Source organism: Ambystoma mexicanum, chromosome 6p (genome assembly GCF_040938575.1).
Source record: "Ambystoma mexicanum isolate Mex_15411 chromosome 6p, UKY_AmexF1_1, whole genome shotgun sequence".
NCBI classification, from domain to species: Eukaryota; Metazoa; Chordata; class Amphibia; order Caudata; family Ambystomatidae; genus Ambystoma; species Ambystoma mexicanum.
The window spans coordinates 624,822,928-624,844,305 of record NC_090935.1 but is presented as its reverse complement, the minus strand read 5'-3'; the positions used below and the strand labels follow the sequence as shown (position 1 = coordinate 624,844,305).

The window sequence follows — 21,378 nt, the reverse complement described above, 5'->3', positions numbered from 1 at the left end:
CCCTGCACTTTCCCCTGCACATCCCGCCCCCACTGCGCCAGTTCTGGAAGAAGTTTCTGTCGTCCACTAAACACACTATCCAAACATGGGACTGGGCTTTGAGGGACAGGGGCATCCCGAGGGGGCTCGGCCCATTCTCCCCAATATTCCACAACCCAGCCTTCTTGCCAGGGTTCCGTCCATCAAACTTTAAAAATTGGATCGCGGGGGTGCTTGAGTCTCTGGGACAACTTTTTAAGGGGGTCCAGTCACGTTCATTTGAACATTGCAAAACCGCCTTTCTGCTAACGGAGGCAGATAGGTTCCCATACATCCAATTGCGACATCGGTGCAGTCACCCTCTAACCCGGCAAGCAGCAAAACGCTCCTCCAGACCCCTCAAACTTATTTTAAGAGACCTCCCGCCACATGAGAACATTTCTACTCTCTATAAACTTCTGCAGGAAGACATACTTACCACTAGAGCCCCGTATATGTTGCAATGGGAAGCAGACCTGGGACACGCCTTGGAAGACCAAACTTGGGTTGATGTCTGGGCAAGGACACACTCCTCATCCTTTTGCATCACCAACAGGGAGTGTGCCCATAAATTACTCCTACGTTGGTACTACCCCCAGCCCCCTCTTAGGCTACACTGCATTAACCAGGCCCTAGACCCCTGCTGCTGGCGCCTATGAGCCGGGATCATACTTTCACATGTGGTGGACATGCCCAATAATAAGAGCCTTCTGGGCAAAATGTATCGCCACTATTAAGGACATCATCCAGGTGGCGATTCCCATGGAACCAGAACATATCCTGTTAGGCACCCCGAGAGTCTACCCAAGATCCGGAAAGCGAGCCAAACTGCTAACCCAATTCCTTTTGGCTGGGAAAATTACAGTGGCCCGCACTTGGAAAACCACTGAGGGCCCTTCCATGACTCTTTGGTGGATAAAAATGTGGGACATACTGATTGAGGAAAAAGTGACAGCAACGACAACAGGCCTTCTACATCTCTTCAGGAACATTTGGGCACCATTTTTAGACTATGACCAAAACTTTCCGGGTCTAACCAACAAACCCCCCCCCAGGTCAGGAGGGCCCTTCACTCAGAGGGCGAACGTTCTATGGTGATGTCCAGGGAGCGAAGGGGGGAACGGGAGGGAAGCGGTCCTCCAGACATATTCCAGACATGGGGTTTAAGATGTGTTTTTCAACTTACCTGTACTATTGTCATCTTTGTGCTGGTTTAAAATAAACGTTAAAAAAAAACAAAAGAAACACCCATCATACCCCCACTCTCTCTGCCGCCACACATCCACCCTACCCCCTCTCTCTATCCCAACCCACTATACTTCCACTCTCTACCCCACACACCCACCCTACCTCCCCTCTCTACCCACTCCCACCCAACCTCCCCTCTCTAACCCACCCACCCAACTTCCCCTCTCTACCCCCACTCACCCTACCCCCAGTCTCTACCCGCAACCATAAACCCACCTAGCCCCTACCCTCTCTAGCCCCATACACCCACCCTACCCCCACACTCTCTCTAACTCTACGCACCCTACTCCCAAATAACCCACCCTCTACTCCCAACTAACCTACCCCCACTCTCTCTACCGACAACCCACACTATCTACCCTCACCCACTCACACTACCTCCACTCTCCCTACCCCCTCTCTCTACCCACACCCTCTCTACTGCCACCCACACTACCTCCACTATCTACCCAACCCACCCTAACCCATTATTTCCACGGCCACCCACCCCCCCCTCTCTACCACCCACCCTGCCTCCACTCTTGCTACCCCCACCTCCTGATCCTACCCCTCTCTCTACCCCATCCCCCACCCTACCCCCACCTTCTCTACCCCACCTACCCAACCCCAGTCTTGCTCTACCGCATCGATCCTACCCCCACTCTCTCTTCTCAACCCACCCTACCCCCACTCTCACTAATCCCACCTTACCCCACTCTCTATGCCCCCACCCTACCTTCTCGACCCCCACCCACCCTACAACTACTCTAACACCACTGACCCACCCTAACCCTGCTCTCTGCCCACATACACACATTACCCTACCCCCTTTCAGTTCCCCACCCGCTATACTTCCACTCTCTCTACTCCACACATCCACCAAACCTCCCGTCTCTACACCCACCCTCCCCTCTCTACCCTCACCCACCCTACCCACACACTCTCTACCCTCACCACCCAACCCTAACTCTACCCTACCCCCACTCTCTCTATCCCCACCCAACCCCCCACTCACTACCCCCACCCACCCTAGCCCCACTCTCCACCTCTTTGTGCACCCACCCAACTCTCTCTACAACCCACACCCCCACTCTAAGCCCTCTCATCCTTCCTCTCACACTCTCACTTTATTTTTTATCCTCTCTCAACCATTCCCACTCATATTTCCTCTTGATCATCATCGACGGCACGCTCTCAATCATTCCCTTCCTTGCTCTATTCCCCTTCCTTCTCCTTTTCTTGCACACTTGCGCCCCTTTTCGCATCCTCCTTTGAAACTTTGCACTCTCCTCCTTGCACACTGGTGCCTATAAATGCACAATGCAAAGAAAAGCAGCAAACACCAAAACTATTGCCTGAAAGAGGCAGGCCCCCTTTAGCATAAACACAATGGAATAAAAGAAACACGGCACTGAGGCTTTGTTCAAAGATACAGATAAAAAAGACATGGGTTACAGTGCATTGCCAGAGTCAGCAAGAAAGGGAACTCGTGCATAGGCAGGGAGATGACACGGACAAAGACAGGTGGCAAATGGACGCAATGAGGTAGAGAGAGGGATAGACGGTGGAAGAGAAAGAGACACCCAAGGCAGTGAAACAATGAGCGAGGGACAGAGAGTGAGAGGCAAAGGCAGACAGAGACTGGGGCACAAAGACGCATTGACGCAGAGTCATCTAGCAAGGGAGAGGCACCGCGAGGCACGAGAGGCAGAGGAAAAGGGACGTGGAGAGAGAGGCACGAGCACAGAGAGAGCCAGTGAGGTAGAGTCAGAGAGGCGGTGAGGAAGGGGCACAGAGGGGCACTGAGGCAGGGGCATAGTGAGGCAGAAGCACATACATGGGACACAGAAGCTGGCATGCTTCCTGAGCGAGACATTCTTATCTAGTTGGCTCAGCAATTTGTGGCGCAGTTATGTGTGCCGTAACCCGGATGGGCATTTCAGTGAAGGAAGAATTCTGATGGACGTTTTTTTGTGAAAGAGTATGAACTTGTCCAAGACCATGCATTTGGATCAGGGCGGTTATATTAACTAGATGATATGTTGTATTCCTGTTGGGATTATTTTTATTAATTGTAAATTGCCAAATGTAAACCCATTGTTTTATGGGGGGTGAATTGTAGGTTGTCATATGTAAAGGCATTCGTTGGCTATATGTATATTAAATGAATAAATAATATTTATGGAACACATTCCATAAGCACTGTATGAATCGTGCCATTATTACCCAATTTGCTGGGATTGGACTCTATGACTGCAGGTTGCAACCAGATGTCTGACACTCGTGGATATTGGCACAGTCATTTCGGTGATCTTTTTTATCCCCTGGCTTTATCCCACGATGGGCAAGATGTGTGCTGCAATATAATGTTTCGAATGCACGTGATTTATTTTTGTGGCGCATGTTGGTTTTGTTGTGTTTCTCTGTGTTATATTGCGCTCAACACAGGAACAATGTGCATTGAATCCATTCTTTACACTGAGCAGAAATACTTCAGAGGGATACAATGTTTTCTCCTTTCTGCTACACACATATAATGCTGGTGGATACAGTGATGGATGTGGAAGTAGAGGACTGTTTAATAAGATGGCTTTCAGGAATAACTCCACAACTTCAAATGCAATATGCTTAGAAAAATGCACCCAGGTACTCCTAAGCCTGAACCAGTCCATGATGAGGTCTAACGTGAGGGAGACCCCCTCCATACTTAATGAGTTTCTTAATACATGCCTTAGAAAGATTTTCATAGAATGCTTTGGGAAGGGGTGTTAAAACCCCACAAGCTCGAATGGTGGTTTACCATGCGCCAAAATGGCGCGCACACAAACATTGCATTACCGCACACAGAGAAAACCAACTAGAGGGAACATAAGCTGGGAGACTGCTGTTAAGCACTGCGCAAGGCTTAAAATGTTGATGTTTGATGATGCAAATGCAGCACAGAAAATGGTGGGCGAGTGTTGACTGAATGTGCCAGCTGGCGGCTGAGCTTGTAGGAACGTGGTGGGAGCTGTGGGTCTCCCAGTGATATATGTTACATGGAGATTAAAGCATCATCTAATTTTGAAAGTTAAGAATACATTACACGTTGCCTGCAGCCTCCTGACTGACCCTTGGAACCCAGCTATCCTAGAGTGCACCAAACTGCTCGCCTGTGTACAGCCATCACAGCCTTCCAGATCTCTCGCAGCAGGGCTTGAAGCACAAACTGCCACATCCATGGAGGTGCTCTTTTACAAAGAGGATGGATTGGAAACCAAACCCCTCAATGGGGCGGAAACTTGCTACTTTGAAGGGGAGTCTTCACTAATTGTGTTTAAACAAAAGAAGTCAGGCCGGTTGTCAATATTGATGCATTAATGGGCACCTGGAAGTCGAGAAGGAATGTATCCAAAACACATTAGGCATCTGAAACAGTTTGTTGTGGTATAGAACTGTGGTTAAATGGTGGAAGGAAGCGAATGTGACAAGATAATCTCTATTATATTAATAAAATGAATCTATAAACCAGTGTTTCTCTTTTTGAAAGGACAAATCCTGACTGACTGGCATCTTGCAATGCAATCTTTCTGCCTAAGGGAGAGCAGCAGGGCATTTGTGTTTTGTATTTTTGTATTTGTACTTATACAGCCGAAACCTAGGTAGGGAGAAACCGGGTACTGCACAATATTGGCTTAGGGTTACAAGAAAACTGTAAGCCCACCAACCCCAGGGGGGACACATTCCGGCCGTGCATCTGGAAGGTCCTGGCCCACAGTGGTGGTTTGCCCCCGGAAGGTGGAGTCCAGGGTCCTTGATGTACCCTAGGTACACCTGGGAGAGCAGGGTCTTGAGGTCCTTCCCAAGTTGCAAGAATGTTGGGGCTGTCCTTATCGCGACAGCAATTTCCCTGTTTTTTATTTGTGTATAGTTTTAACTCGAGCCTTGTGATGGTCCGACTCCTGCCGGTGCACCTGCCACCTGTAATATAGCCCGGTGGCCAGTGATCACAAGGCAACCAATGAAAGGATCATTTTGAAAAGGGCTTATGAAGCATTGTGCAACGTTATTTACCTGTTGAACACATAGAATTTAAGATGGTTTCTCTGTACGATATCTGAAGTGGTCCAAGGTGCGTCTCAAGTTTGTACTCCCGCTTGATGCGGTCATGTATAATTTCAATGTGAAGTTCTCCCATGCCGCAGAGAATAGTCTAGTAATGATAATGACAAAGAGACACAACATTTTAGCTGCGATGAAGAAATGCATTTTATGTGCAACAAATTCTATTAGCAAGCAACAGGTCACAGAGAAAGGATCTAGTATTCAGGGTCAAATTTAGCCCCTAAGCGCCCCTAAGTACAAAACTCAGTTCACTCAGTTCCCTCCGCTCCCTCATCACCTCTATTAAAGTCAGATGAAATTGCTTGAATTTTAAACCTTTATTTGAACCCTTCTTGCTGCCAGGTCTGATTCACTGATTCTCTCTCACTGGGGCAGTGTTTCACTCCTAATAAGAGATGTTTCGCAGACCATCCTGAAAAGCTACATAGACTCTTCTGTAGCCTCACATCAGTCTTGGAATGTGTGTATTTATATATCCATGTTTTCGATAAAAAAGTACACAATTCTAAACTAATGGCTCACTTGCAATCTTTGACAGTGCTTGATCTACTGATACCCACACAGGCAATTCAGTTGGTTGGGTTTTTTAATTGCTGATCATCCATTCATTGCTTTTACCTTGGTACTCACATCCCACCTCCTCAGACCGGAGCTGCTATGACATTCTCACGACTTTCAGAAGGTCACTTAGTGTTCAGGGTCTGAGCTTACCACCTTCAGCGCTGTCGATTTAATCCTCTCATGAACTGCTTTTCGGTTACATGCTCCTACCCCTCATGGTCTGGTCTTCATCAGCTTGCCCTCTTGCATCCAGCCTCACAATTCCACCCTACTTCGCTCTTAGCATGCTGGGCTATACTTCCTTCCAAGTCCTCTCCCTGTCCATTCAGCATGCACCCTCTGTGGGCTACCACTCATTGCCTGTTCCCTTCAGCTTTCCTCCCTATTTTTGTCTGTCACCCCGCTCTCAACATGTCCTCCTTATGCACTCCCCCTCAGGGCCCGACACCTCACAACTGCGCTTGCTAAGGCTCTCTAGTCAGACTCTGTGTGGCTACTGCGCTTGCATACATTAGAGAACATTACCATCCTCCCCCAGATCTCTTGCATTTTCAGTTCAGGAGCTGGTACAACCCCTTTCTTCTCCACGAGCATCCACACCAAAAATGGAGCTGATAGGGGTACCATCAACACGTATTTCGCTGGTGTGCTCTTCAGTTGTGCGACAAGGAGCCATGGCTGGGACAATTGCATCCAATGAAAGTTCTAACTTCTGAACAGGAGACTGACGCGCCCACTTCAGCAATCCCAATTCCTTGGGCAACACATTGCCTGTGAACCAAAGCAAGCTATGCTGTCATCGGGCAAAATCAACTACAACAATGTAACTTGTCAGTTTTTCGACTCACGTCCACATGTTAACCAGGGCATACATGGGAATCTCCAGGGATCAATTCACTACCGCACACCAATACTACATGTATCACCACATTGGTATGGGATGAAACCTCCAATTCCATAAGTTAATTCTGAACTGTATACAAAGGCAGAGTGCTCCAGGTCGGACCCTACTTAAGAACAACTTTAAGGCCATACATAGCTCCTTTATAGGAAATCTACTTCAAGCCTATACGAAACACCTTTTTGTCTAGTCTGCATCTAGAATCAGTCCTTGCAAAGTCTGCATTCCGTCCTACTCACTCTGGGTCAGCTCATCCAGAATTGGCCTCTCCGCAGCGCCTGACTAGAGTTCATATCCATGCATGGCCACAGTCATACATGTATGTGAAGACTGACCAGGTCACGAGTACAGAGCCATGTTCTATGGTTTCCTGGGATATCAATCAAAGCCCCTTCAAATGTGGTCCAGTGGACGAGCAACTTGCAAGCCCACCCCGTGACACAGCAACTTTTAGGGGTGTCCGGTCAAAGGGTTGACTACAAAGGGTCGAATGCTCAAAGGATAGACACCAAAGGACCGAAAACAAAAGGATCAAATAATTTTTTTTAATGACATTTTTTTTTAGGGTTTTCGTTTATGGAAAAAAAGTGGTTTTTAACACAAAAAACAGGGATTGGGGGGGATCCCCCCCCAAAAAATTAAAAAAAAAAAATGTCGATCCTTTTGTTTTCGGTCCTTTGGTGTCGACCCTTTACCCATTCGATCCTTTGGTTGGCGATCCTTTGACCTACAACCGCTTTTAGGCACTGCTGCTCTACAGTGGGCTGCACATTTCTCTTGTCAGTGCACTCACAGCTTTCCTGGCATAGGACCTGATTATTGGATTCCTTTTGGCAACTCTTGTTTTTAGCAAAAAGAAAAACACACAAAATATAAGTATAAACGCGGGGATGGCATGCACATCAAATGTAAAGCAGAAACAGGAAAGCACCAGGAAGAAACACACTGAATATAACAAATTGAGAAAAAATGGCATTGTTTGAATCACATGTAACCCAAAAAAAGTGGGACGCAGGAAATGGGCACAGCAATATTAGGGCAACTCTAGGATAGTGGCAGCACAGACAAATCAGGAGGGGCTGTTCAAGGCAGTGAAATGTCCACAAATCACGTGACCATAGGAGGGTAATAACCAGGAGAGGTGGCGAAAAACCAGAGCGGGACAACGAAGAGCTGGAGGGCTTTAAGAAGGAACCTTCTGATCCCTAACATGAACAATGAAACCAAAGGGGCCAGACCAATTCCAGATGTGAAAAGGTTGCATCCAAAAGGGGTCAGTGAAAAAATCCAAGGCATGAATCGTGACAAAGTCTAAGAGGGCAGCCACTGCAAGCCTAAAAAAATACCTTGATCAGGTGAAGAATCTATCCTTGAAGTACAGTCCTCTACTTGGCAATGGAGTGGCTGTTTTACTCAAGAGCTTGTTTTACTTAGGAGCTTGATCAACAGACTGCTCCAGGACTTCACTTTGCGCTGCAGACATGAACATGGCAGCCAAGTTCTCATGGATATCAAGTCTTTAGAGATTCTGCATATTTTCATAAACTGCATATCTTGCAAACCCAAAATGAAAAAAAAAAATAACCCAATGTGCCAACGAGGATGTGGAAACTAGAATGGGTCTGAAGGAAAAGTAAGGGTAAAAATAATCAGGTTAGTGGACTCGGACAATGAATAATATTAGAAACAAATTAAAGCTTGCTTCTAAACGAATAGCTGGGCTTTGTGGACAAGTAGGCATACAAAGATGGAAGCATGCTGATGGGTTGTAGCATATGTAGAAGCTTTAAATAAGGTTTAAAGAGAAGAGACCTATCAAATCTGTTAACATATGTGACGAATCTTGAGATGTCTTTGCTTCACTCCGAGGGGAGCACCTTTCCATGAGGCCAGGGAGGTGTGGCCGCTACCCGACAGTCCCCCCTGGGGGTGGTACTCAGTGGCAGGATCTCACGGGGGGATGCTTCCCCTATGGGGATCAGGGAGGACGTCTCAGGAAGATGTAGTACAACACCCCTCACCCTCCACTTCTTTTACCTCCCCTCAGTCAGTGAGGCCCATCTTCTCATCCCCCACTTCCAGACCTCCACCCAACTCCTGCATACCCCCCTTGTCCCATGCCAAACACTGCCATATTACACTCTCCCATGTACGTTTGTGAAGTTGATGAGACAGCAGTTACTGAGACGAGCAAGAGTAGGGATGACTTGACTGACGTTTACATCTGGGTAAAATGACTCAAGGAAAAATGAAAGGTTTAGGCAGCCTGTTATTGACATTGCTTCGAAAATCATAATTTAGACATGTTACGGGTAACTTCATGCTGCTATGTCTGTATATTTAAATCTTTATTTTATACATGAATTGTTCTTAAATGTTTTAATTGAATTTTAATGGATTTGTAATTTCTCAATGTGTGCTATAAGGTTTAAGTTTTTAACCACATGCGCAACAAAAAATAAATAAAATAAAGACTAACTTCAGTAAGAAGTACCGAGACGAGGAGGAGGTGCAGGGTCATAATGAATCCCCATTGGAACCTAAATGAGCGGTCCAGATGTCATCGCCCATTCGGAATAAAGATCAAGGAAGGACTTAACGTGCTGTCAGACCCTCCCAGAAGGAACTACGAGCTGGGAGGACATCGAGCAAAGAGAGAAGGAAAGGTTGTTGTCCGGGACGTGAGGAGTGGAACCGAGGCGTCCCTACCTGGTCCGCTGCATGCATGCCGACTGAAGAGGTGGCGAAACAGGAGTCAAGATGCAGGAATCTGTTCGACAGCATGGTCATGAAGAGACGCGCAGCCCGCCCTGAACAAAACGCTGCTGAGCCGCTGCACGTGCTACAGAAGCCATAGGAGAGCAAAAGAAGCAAACAGGCGTCAGAAGTGCACAGAGAGCGCTGAATGAGGCACGGAAGAGACCTAGAAGATACGTGGGCTGTTGGGGCCAGGGAAGGGGGGCAAGATAAATCTTAAACCAAGGGTCTGTAACCCATAAATAACACAGACAAATACTTTAAATAATAATAACTGGCAGTAGAGTAAGCCAGGTCTAACAGGAGTGCAATACAAAGAAGAGAGCGGGGTCTGAGACCCACACCTTAAGAAGGACAGCATCAGTAGTCATCTTCTTCTTGGCTGTACCTGCCAGGTTAGTGAACCAGGTCTGTCAAAACAAATCACTAAAGGAACTCTGATACTGGTCTGGGACCCACATCGACCAGAGTATATGAGAAAGGCAAAGGGAAAGGGAAAGGAGACATTTCCCCTGGCATTGTATACTGTGTTAACACGCCTGAAAAGGACCAGGGGAATGTAGGCATTCCCCCTGGCATTGTGAATTGTGTTAAAAAGCCTGAGAAAGGGAGACATGTCCCCTGGCATTGTGAATTTATTAAAAAGCCTGAGAAGCCAGGGGAAGGGAAGCATTCCCCCTGGCATTGTGAACCATGTTAAAAATCCTGAGAGAGGCCAGGGGAATCTAGACATTCCTCCTGGCATTGTGAACTGTGTTGAAAAGCCTAAGAAAGGCTAGAAAAAGGGAGACATTCCCCTGACACGATGAACTGTGAAACTAAAGCCAAGAAGTGTGAGAACAAAGCCAAGAAAGGTCAGGGGAGCAGAGACATTTCCCTGGCATTGTGAAATTGTAAAACCTAGTGAAAGGAGAGTCCAGGGGAAGGGAGTAATTCCCTCTGGCTTTATGTGAGGAAAGACACTGAGAGCCTGACACCTGGAGAAGGGAGGCATTCTCCAAGAACCCAATAGTGAAGAAGCAACTATGGGCAATAAGGAATGTTGATGTATGAACCGGAACTTTACCTTTTGAGTTTGAATTGAGAACTTTACTGTTTTTGGCATTTCAATCTGGAACTGTGTCTTGGAAAGGGATTGAGACCTGGGGAAGGGAGCCATTCCTTCAGGTAAAGATCCCACCTAACAACTGGAACTGTGATCTGTTCTCCAGAAGGAGGGAGTCATTCTCCTGGACCAAAAAGATCCACTACCTCTTTAGTTTAGTTATAAGTGTGAGGGCCAGACGTAGGTTTTTAAACACAGGACGGTGGACTATTGATTTACACAGACATCTTGACAATTTCGCTAGCATTTTTAGTTGAGGTAGGGAAACCCTCTTCGAGTTAGGGAAAGTTAGGTTTTCTCTTTATTTTCATTACTAATAAAAGTGTATGCCAACAACCATGCCGCCCAAGTGCCAGTCTCCTCCTTCTGCACTCGTACACAGATCAATTAAGTTGATTGCTTGAGACTGGCAGCATGTCTTGACAAATGACAGTTGGTCAAATCACAGCGCAGTTCAGATGAAAAAAAAAAGCATTTTGGAAAGGTCAGAATTTTCAGAACAGTTTCCAGGTAGAAAACAAGGCTTGCATTTTATTTTTACTTTAATGAAATGCATTTAACACCCGCACCTGAGGGCATGAGAATGTTAATTATCACTTACTTGCCCAGAATCTGGATCAATCCTCACTTTTAAACTTGGATCTTCAAGCGTGAGGCAACGCAATGCACATTCCAAATCTGAAGAAAACCAAAATAGCCACAAACTAAAATAAATTATTAGTCTAGAGAGAAAACAGACAAGACATATTTCCTTACAAATTGAAACAATTTACTGTCAATGATCTGCCCTTTAACTTCATGAACGGCAGGTACACCAAGACAATGCATGTATTTTTCTTTGTAAAACTGAGAATAAACCCTGCCCACTGATAAAGGTTCAAATGTTTTAATTTATTTTGTTAGGTGTTTTTATATTCATATAGTGCTGGTGACTCTTTGCAAGTACTTCAGAGTGCTTAATAGGCAAGGGAAGGAAGTGGAATAAGGCACCAACGTGGACCCCAGAGTTGTCATGCCCTGGACAGAGTCAAGCAGCAAGTCAGGTTGAGATTCCATGATGTGCATCACACGCAAATCAATGGCCTACCTAATCTGTGCGCAGACTCACGGTCTCATTCTGCTAGGCAGTTTGCAATGTGCAGCCATGGTCTAGGTGTTGGGCGTTGCAATGCCTATGTTGGAATGCAGGGCTTTCTTGAACCTAAGGCGGGTCAAAACAGATGGTTCTTTACTGTTCTTGAGGATTTTTTTTCTTATATGTTTAAAATGATACATCGAATAAAAATAGAATCTAACTAGAATGTTCAACTTTTCCGTTCTCACGACCTGCTTTACATTTATGGAACCAGCTCCTTCATTTTCTTTCCCACCTTTTCCCAAATGCCTTTTGAGCACAAATGCCTATCAGTACTTTGAAGTCTACGCTTAGAGGGAGCAAAATCCACACACATTTATGTATACAAACAAGTGGTTTATTACCAATCACTCCAATTCTAAAGCTTTGGTATGCAGGAATTAAAGGATTGTAGAAAAAAGGGCAAAATCAACATGCCCGCTTAGAAAGTTAATATAGGAATACATTAGAATCCGGATTTTAGTAGAAGTATAAATACAAGGAGAACATTTATTTCCAAAACAAAAAATGCAGAAGCACTGCTTTCAAACAGAGGTGTTGGAACAGTAGTTTAGTACAGGTTACTCATAATACCGTCTACTGTCTTGCGAGTTCATAGTCCCCTTTCCTCCATACCTGTGGCATGTTGTACACAAGAAGGGTCCAGAATTGGAGACAGTGCAAAGAAATATTTTTAAATAAAAAAGATATAGTTTGTAGGCACCGGTATGCAAACATGCCTATATTCCCCAACCCCATGCATACTGCAGGCCCCAACTGCCAGTTATTACAAATGGGTGTCATGTAGCAGAGTGGGATCAAGCAAATGCTATTCACAAATGATCTATCATAATGCCTCCTAACTGCAGTGATGCAAAGGAGAAAATCAAACCAACGCCTTTAGGGCTAGGAAGGTGCATACAAGTAACTTAATCATGGTCAAGATAGCTGTTCAGTGTGATTAGCTTACGGGTTCACTTAAGTCTCAGGAAGGTAAGTACAGATGTTTTTAAAAGCAAAATGCCTCTTCTGTTAGGTGGGCTATACACATGTCAAAATAAATAAAGGTTTTCAGTTCTAGTTAAGCCCATGTCCCGATCTATCCGGCCTGCTTATTGCAACAAAACAGATGTGAAGAGAGTGTGCAACCCCCGAGGGCTATTGTCAGAGGCGGCCGTGCTAGACGGTGCAGCTTGACGTAGCTCTGCTTAGGTTTTTTTTCTCTAATTCGTCGAGGCAGTGGAATGGAGAGCAGAGAGCGGGGGAACGGGGACTGCTTCGCTTCGGCTGTTCTCTCTTTTCTCCACAACCTTCAATCACTAGCCTCACCCCCCCCAGCCTCTGGACCCCTAGCCCCATAGCCCTGCAGTTCTTCGCCGTCATTCTGACTCCGGCCGGAGACACTTCAGAGCAGTCTTTAGCCTAGTGCTCAGTGCTTTTTCTGGTTACGGGCGTAACCGGTGGGTAAGTGGCTGGACGCCAGGTGGCTTAATTGACCAGCACCTTCTGTGAGTATACTTGTTTACATTCAGCTTCTGAATTTCTTCCATAATATCAAACTAAGGCCGTACAACACGATAGGTATGAATAAGGACATGGTCCTGCCCATGGAAGCAGCAACTGAATCTGCTTCCCTCTTGGAGTTGGATCCATCCAGACCCCATTCCGTTGCAGTGAGTGGGGAGGAACCCCTATTATACCCACCTTCTTGTGCCCCTCATAGGAGAGGCAGCAGGCTGTCGGAAGATTTCATTCTAAGTGCCAAAAGGAGAATGAGGCTTCAACAAGAACAACTCACTTTCTATAATCTCGTGCTTATTAGCAAAGACCTTAGAAGTGAATTCACGAAGGATGACAATACATCCACGCTCCCATCACCATGCCCAAGGGCTTACAGTCAAAGGTAGTTAACCCCCACGATGACCAAGGAGTGAGAAATGGGTCCTTCTCAAAGAATAAGGACATCAATGAATCAGAAGGTTCCATTTAGATGGGTGCCCAGCCTGGGGTAATTCAATGTTTGCCTTCAGGTGAGCAGATGGGGGCAAACTCAGCAGTAAATATTGTCGCTGGCTTTGCTGAATCCAATATTTCAACTATGTGGCAACTCTCTAAGGAACAGATGCTGCGAGAGCTAGTGGCCTGCTCAAACTTCAAGGATTTGAAAAGTCCTCTCAAACTCCTCTCTTCCAGTATGGTGTTCACCAGTGTTGCCAAACAGTCCCCACAGAGGCACTTCCTGCATGTTTGCCCCTGCAAGCGAAGCCTGTTCTGTCCACCCGCGGTCCGGTGGATGACCCACCACGGGAACTCCACCAACTGCCTGAGCCTAAACCTGGTCAAATTCATGTTATACAAAACAGAGGGGCGAACGACAATCCAAAGTATGTGACCCCTCGTAGCCTGCATATGAGGAAATCACAAATGCCTAAGATCGATAACTTGTGTATCAAAACTTCTGTCATGGACCAAAGGAATTTTGCGATCACCAAAATTGAGAAGGCATACGGAATTGAGTCCAGGGAAGCATTTCAAAATAAGGTGCTCGCATGGTTATGACAAAGAACGGGGCCTGGAGTCGTCAGATTGTCGGACCTTAAAATCTTACGTAGAATCGATCTGAGTGACTGGTGTTCACAACAAGCAAATGATTGTGTATTAGTGGATTGTGGGCTTATCACCTTACCTCCATATCTCAGATCGTGTAAATATCTCCCTAGGGGATCCTCTATCTGCAAATTGATACTCTGATGCCCCCCGTTTTGAATGATCATACCTCCCCCATGCTTAAGTGAGCTCCCTATGTTATCGTAATGTCTGCTGCAGTGTAGTCTCTTACTGCCTCTTTGATGCATGTGCTGTTTCTGATATTTTGTCTCTCCGTTTATATTTTATATTGTTGTGTCTTGTTCACTCTGTATGCGCCATCATGCTTCAGGGTCCATTGTGCGTGGTATAAATGAAATAAAGTAAAGTAAAGATCGCCCCTAACAAAACCCAAAGTATTCTAAATTAAATGGCTCTTGTGATGCCTCTTGGAACAAACAAAACACTAAGGTGTCTAAATTAATTGTTTCCCGCGATTCCTACAGCAGCTGCTCATGTTCCCTCCTCGTCAATCTCAGTCTTTTGCCAAAGTCTCAGTCTCTGGGATTTGCACATTCTTTTTCAGTGCTCTTGTGTAGCTAGGGTACAGTGGGGAGATATACTTCACTCCAACTTGAGTTCAGGAGGATAGTGGCTGGTTCAGTGTTCAACATTGCCTAAGAGCTTGCCTTTGCTTGATTCCGCTAAAGGAACAAGAGCATATAAGGAGATATGATGAGCCCCTGGTCCCCACATGTGGTATGGTGGGAGGTGCCTGGGGGATCCTGCGCAGGTAGCGCACAAGCCCAGCATCCTGTGGCTGCATCCTTGGCAACACCTTCATCCACTAGCATGGTGAGGCAGGCCCTATGGAGGACAGGGCACTACAGATACTAGGAGTACAATGGTCATTATTCTGAATAATTTGTTCTCACTCCTATGTTGCATCCCCTTTCCTCCATAGTTGTGGGAATATGCAAAGCATGCTACTTCTTGGAAGATGAAGGTAGATAAATGATATATGAATGATATAAATAGAATATAAGCAGCTGGACAGGCTTACTAAACATGTTATGTAGGATTGCCTGGCAAAACTGAGCACCTTCTCTTCTGCTGGAATCTAAGGAGTATGTTTACAGAAGTTATGAGATGCGGCACACGTACCTGCCTTAAGATGTCCGCTAGATAATATGCCACTGCAAAGCCAATGAAGCTGCTTTGGCTCTGACCAGATGGGCATGATACTTCTTGCGGGGGTGAGGGGAATTTATTTTATTGTTAATTTATAACATGCTTAAACCAGCGAGTGGTTTCTAAGCGTAGTATCAGAATTCAAACATGCTTCCAAGACAAACGGGTTGCTCCTGAGCTATCCTTCCTCCCCAATTTACTAGATGCAATCATTCTGCAAAAGGCTGTTCACCAACCAGTGGGCTTAGCAGCTTTGTGCATTGACATGGGACCATGACAGGCGATTAAAAACGGCAACAGAAAGAACTTTCAAGATCGAATTCAAGAGACCTGCTGACATCCAGATTGTGAAGATGTGGTTCTGTCTCCATTTCTGGATTGGTGAACAACCGCAGTAGGTTAATCTCCTGATTTAAGTGAAATTCAGAGACTACTGTACTTTGGAGAGAAAGATGGGGTGGTTGCTAAGAACGAACTTGTATTATAAATGAAAAATTAGGGGCGTTCGCAATGAAGTAACTGCAATTTGCTAACCCTGCACACTGAGTTGGTGGCGACACAAAAGCTGTTTTCATGGTCAAATATTTGATTTCCAAAGACGCCGTTGGCTTAAAATGCTTGTGACCCGAAGAGCAAAAGACCCGAAGAGCAAAAGTACTATATGAAGATCCCATGGTGGGTGAGGAGGCTGTACCAGTGGGCAAAATTGAGAACATTAAAATGTCTTAACAGTTGAGTTAGAGGGGGCGTGTCCAACAGCCATGCTGTGAGGACTTAATCCCAGAGAGCTTCCTCCAGATCCGTCAAATAAGACATGCCCAGCCGTGAATATACACATGTGGATAGCAGGAAACACTACTTTGCCCTGTCTGGACACAGCGGAGTGAAGAAGGTGAATGAAAGCATAAACCGTCTGGGTCCGCGGAATGCTGAGATAAAGAGACCGTAGGAGCGCGAAGCCTGACAGGAAAAGGGTGCCTGGAGCAGAGTGGTGAAGACGGCATAGGGGGGCAGGGCAGACAACAGCAGCGGAAGAAGTAAACCTGGACAGCTCGAGCAAGACCAGCAGACTGGGAGAGTCCCCTGACCTGGGAATGAGCATCACGCACTAGTGGACGACACACGCAGCAGCAGGTAGGCAGCCCGGCACTGTGGGAACCCATCGGAATGCGGACAGCGGAGCGACCTGACAGAGGCAGTGGCGGCCAACCTCTGCAAAGAAAAGATTCAAGGTGAGTGGCAAGAGAGGGTGTGGCCCAAGAGGCAACCAGGAGGGTGCATGGACCGCTGCACAGTGGCTTGACCCGGGGTGAGGAGCAGCAAGACACGCACAGGGCAACGGCAGCGCAGGGAGAACCGAGCTGGCAACCGAGACACAAGCTGTAGGCCCTGTGAACATGAGGGAGTGATTGAGGCCCAGGGGAGAGATCACATAACTATCCTGGGCACGGATGTAGTGCCAAGACATTGGGCACGAGGACCCGAGGCTTCTGGACAGTCAATTGCGCACATACCAAGCAAAACTAATTTGGGTTATAGTTCCCTAAAGACCGGCAGACTCCTCATGTGACTCAGGGTGGCCTTTCATCTTAGTACTTAGCTCCCACCAGCACAATCAGAGACTGTTCTGAATATTGCACAGGCTGGTAGGGAGTGGCTGAAGAGGGAAGAAGTGGAGGCCCAGTAGATGGCGCACTGTATAGGGGGTCTGAGCTTGGGGAAGCAGAAGTGACGGGGGAAGAAAGGTCCTGGAGGCAGGACAGTGGGGAAAGGTGCAGACGGGAGAAGAGTAAGGACTTGGGACCACAACAAAGGAACCCCCATAAGGGTAACCATGAGACAGAAAACCAAGAGGAGTCCAGGGGAACACCACATGGTTGAGAAGGTGCACTGAGAGCGACTGCACACTACCAGAGGAGAACGGGCCCGGCTGTGGCGGTATAGCTGCACGAGGCAAGGAGGCGCCCATAAAGTTTGGGGGACTAAACCGGGAAGGACCATACGAGGGGAAGAGCCAGGCTGAGCAGGCATACAGACAATCGCCTGAGCTGGGGCTTTGAGGGAGGCACTGCTGCTATAAGAGTACTCCGACCTCATGCCTGATAGACCAAATAAAGGGAAATCCAAGCAAACCAAAATGAGTACCTTTGCACAAAAAGGGGACAGCAGTGACGGGTTGCTACAGAAGGAAAGGGACCCAACAGAAGCAGATGCCAAGGCGGAAGAGAATCAGATCTTGAAAGTAATAGCAGCTCTGCAGGCTACCTTGGAGAGGAAAATTGATGAGGTCAAGGTGGATGTAGGACTGCTGTGACAGGACGTCAGAACACTAACGGAAAAACTACGGACGGTGGAATCCCAGGTGGAGGAAAATAAGCAGAACATAGCGGAGACAGTGAGGTACGAGACCTGTTGCAGCGCTGGAACAAAGGGTGCAGGATGCAAAAGGGAGGGCAGGCCGCAACACCATAAGGCTTCTAGGTCTGCCTTAAGGCAAAGAGGGCAGAGATCCCACTACATTTGTGGAGAACATGTTGCCGCAGGAAGTGGGGCCAGGTAACCTGTCCCAGGGATTTACCGTGGAGAGAGTCTAACGGTCTCTTGCCAAGAAACCTCCACCGGGGGCACCACCTAGACCGGTGATTGCAAAGATTCTAAACTATAGAGACAAAGAGACAATCCTAGCATTTTCAAGACCAGGAGGAGTCATTGAGCGAGGCTCTTCCAAAATAGCGGTATACACCGACTACACACTGAAGGTACAAAGACAACAGGCGGAGTTCAGCCCCGCCAAAGAGCAGCTACGGAACGCATGTCTCAAATACATGTTAATCTACCCAGCAAAGCTGAAGGTCATACATAATGGGATCTCGCATTTCTTTGAGGCTACAGCGGGAGCACAAGCCTGAATGGTTACGCAGGGGGTGGCACCCCTACAGAGGAAGCGGGGGACAGGGATCGGAGAAGACCAGAGTGATAAGCGAGTACTTAAGCCTCACAGGGGCACATAGCAGAGGAGTAAGGAAATTGGGAATGGCGGAAGGGGGAATGTATTGGGATAGTAGAGGGACACAACGACAAAGACTTACACTGTGGAAGGAGGAGGAGGAGGAGCCACGGGTGGATAGCCATATCCCAGTGTACTGACTTTGGGAGGAGTTTTTCAGGGGTGCCAGTTGGCGGCACCCAGCTGCTGCACGCGAGACCGAAATAGGGGAGCGGGGGGGTAAGAGTCCGGTGAAGGGTGATAACCGGCTGCGCCTGAACGAGCAGTAAGCCACTGGGCATTTGTTACAAAGATGGGGAGTTTGGGGGGGCGGGCGGGGGAACACTGTTTGGTTACGGGATCAACTACCGAGCATGTTATCCTGGGAAGAGGTCTTCGTGGTTTGGCCACTTGATAGTACCTAGGAGGGAAGGGAGACACCAGGCGGTTGGGGGTGAGGGGAGAGAAAACAATGGCTGCTAGCAGGTGGGGCAAAAGGGAGGCGAGTGTAACGCTGAGGTGTCGAAGGGGAAAAGGCCCAGAATGAGCGTGATTAAATTAGTGACTGTGAATGCCAGGGGCTGAATAGCGATAGTGTACACATACATAAAAGGGAGTGGCACACACATAGCCCTGCTGCAAGAAACGCACTTAACAGCGACCAAACAAGTGGCGATCGCCAGGAAGTGGGGAAGGCAGTTGTATGGTACGACCTACGGGATGCGCTTATATGGGTGGTTCTTTCCGTGCCCTTCAGGATGACAGACTATAAATGTGAGAACGAAGGCAGGATTGTGGTTTTGCAAGGGTTCCTGGAGCAGAGGAAACTCTGCATCATAAATACATATGCCCCCAACCATGAGGCAACTGTCTTCTTTTGACTTGGCCCCAGACTGACACAGTATAGGGGAGCTATGTGGTTATGGAGGGGGGACTTAAATTGTACACCGGACCCCGCTTTGGACAGGTCAGACGACAGGCACCGGAAGCCGGCACCACTTGCCAGAGCACAGAGATCGGATGGCAGAGCTAGGCCTTAAAGACATATGGAGAGAGCTGCATGGTAAGAGGAGAGGCTACTCCTACTACTCCAGTCCTCATTAGGTGCACACACGTATATACTAAATGCTCACGGGAAGGGGGGTAGGGGAATTTGTGGCGGTGGAATACAAAGACTGGGTCCGATCAGACCATGCGCCACTGGACGTGACATGGCAGAGAGTCGTAATGAAGCCCCCCAACCCGACCTGGAGATTGAGGGCGGAGGCGTTACTGGACGAGGGGTTCAGGGCACACATGGGAGAGAGAATCGAGGAGTACTTTGCTGAGAACTCAGGAAGTGTGGATAGTGCAGGGACCATGTGGGAGGCAATTAAGGTAGTGGTGAGGGTGGAAGCAAATGGTAAAATGGGGGGCATAAGGAAGGAACAAGACAGCATAGCCACCATTGAATCACAAATGGAAGCCCTGGGAGATGGAGAGTGAAAAAGAAAAAGAGAACATTAGACTGAGACAGGCCTGCATAGAGTACTGGGAACGGCTGGGTAAGCATGACTACGCTAGGTATCTGGAAAGACTATACAAGAGCTGGGATAAGCCAGGGAGTGTGCTGGCCTGGCTGTGTCGAGCAGAAGAGAAAAGGGAAATGATTGGTGCATCAGGGATGAGTGCGGGGAGGAGTGGTGGGCACAAGGAAAATTAATGCAATTTTTGCCAGATATTATGGGTGACTGTACAGTGCGGGAGGGAAGCGGTATGGAGCGGAAATAGAGGAGACCCTGGGAGACATAGCACTACCGTGTCTAGAGCCAGAGCAGGCAGAGATACTAGATGCATCACTGACTGAGGAAGAAGTGAGGGATACCATATTATCGTTGCCCACTGTTAAGACACTGGGGGCTGACGGCCTTCCCGGGGAATTTTACAAAGAATACACTGGTGTGCTGACGCTGCATCTCTTGGGGATGCTGGAGGAGGCGTTCGAAGCAGTGATGCTACCAGGGAGTCTTAGGGAGTCACCCGTAGTGCCAATCCTAAAGCCAGGGAAACCACTGTTAGACTGTGGATCCTACATGCCGCTCTCTATGATTAATCAAGACTGTAAAGTATGGCCGCGCTCCTGGCAAATAGACTGCAGAGGGTGATAAGACACTCGTACACCCAGACCAGAAGGGATATGTCCCGCCCCAGGTAGAAGTACCTCCTGGAACCTGCATAGATTACACCATGTAACAGACAAAACCAGGGGGGTGGATGAGGACTATTGTTAGGCAGAAACCTGTGCAGTTCCCTTTGGGAACACTGCAAAAGATTTAGGACTACAGGTGTTACCAGTAAACCAACTTGGTAGCAGTCTGTACCACCCAGATTTACCTGGTAGCTGTGGCTGAGCAGTCAGACTTCCCTCAAGAAGAGTTAGGCAATATGAAAGTATACACAATAGGTACTCAGACACAATAGCACAAGCAAACACTGACCAGAGCTTTGGTATCAAAGTATATAATTATTTATTTAAAAACACACTGTTTGAAACACACCACCACTCTTATGGTAAAACACTCTAAACACGGTTACTATTATAATATATACAACCCTTATTTCTGATCAGACAAGTCTTATTTAACACCACTTATTTCCAGACAGAGGTGAGCACTTAACTATAGATGGCACTCCAATAAGTTCATGAAGAAGGGAGGGAAAAAGACAGAATATGTGAAGATACACCACTCTAAGATTTAGGAACACTTTTAGCAAGGCAGAAGAGCAAAAGTCACTTGTGAGCAAAAGTCCATAGTCTGGGCCCACTCTTAGAGAGAGCAAAGCACAAA

General features: G+C 47.2%; 1 protein-coding gene across 2 annotated transcripts in view; it reads right to left on the bottom strand.

Annotated features, from left to right (window-relative positions):
* The window catches only part of GFM2 (GTP dependent ribosome recycling factor mitochondrial 2), a 925,389-nt gene that overhangs the window by 175,458 nt on the left and 728,553 nt on the right, over window positions 1-21,378 (bottom strand). For both annotated transcript variants that reach the window (XM_069627482.1, XM_069627483.1), the window contains exons 16-17: window positions 11,275-11,351; window positions 5,299-5,437 (exon numbers count right to left, since the gene is read on the bottom strand). In XM_069627482.1, the coding sequence (XP_069483583.1) occupies window positions 5,299-5,437; window positions 11,275-11,351 (216 nt within the window). The remainder of the gene's footprint in view (window positions 1-5,298; window positions 5,438-11,274; window positions 11,352-21,378) is intronic.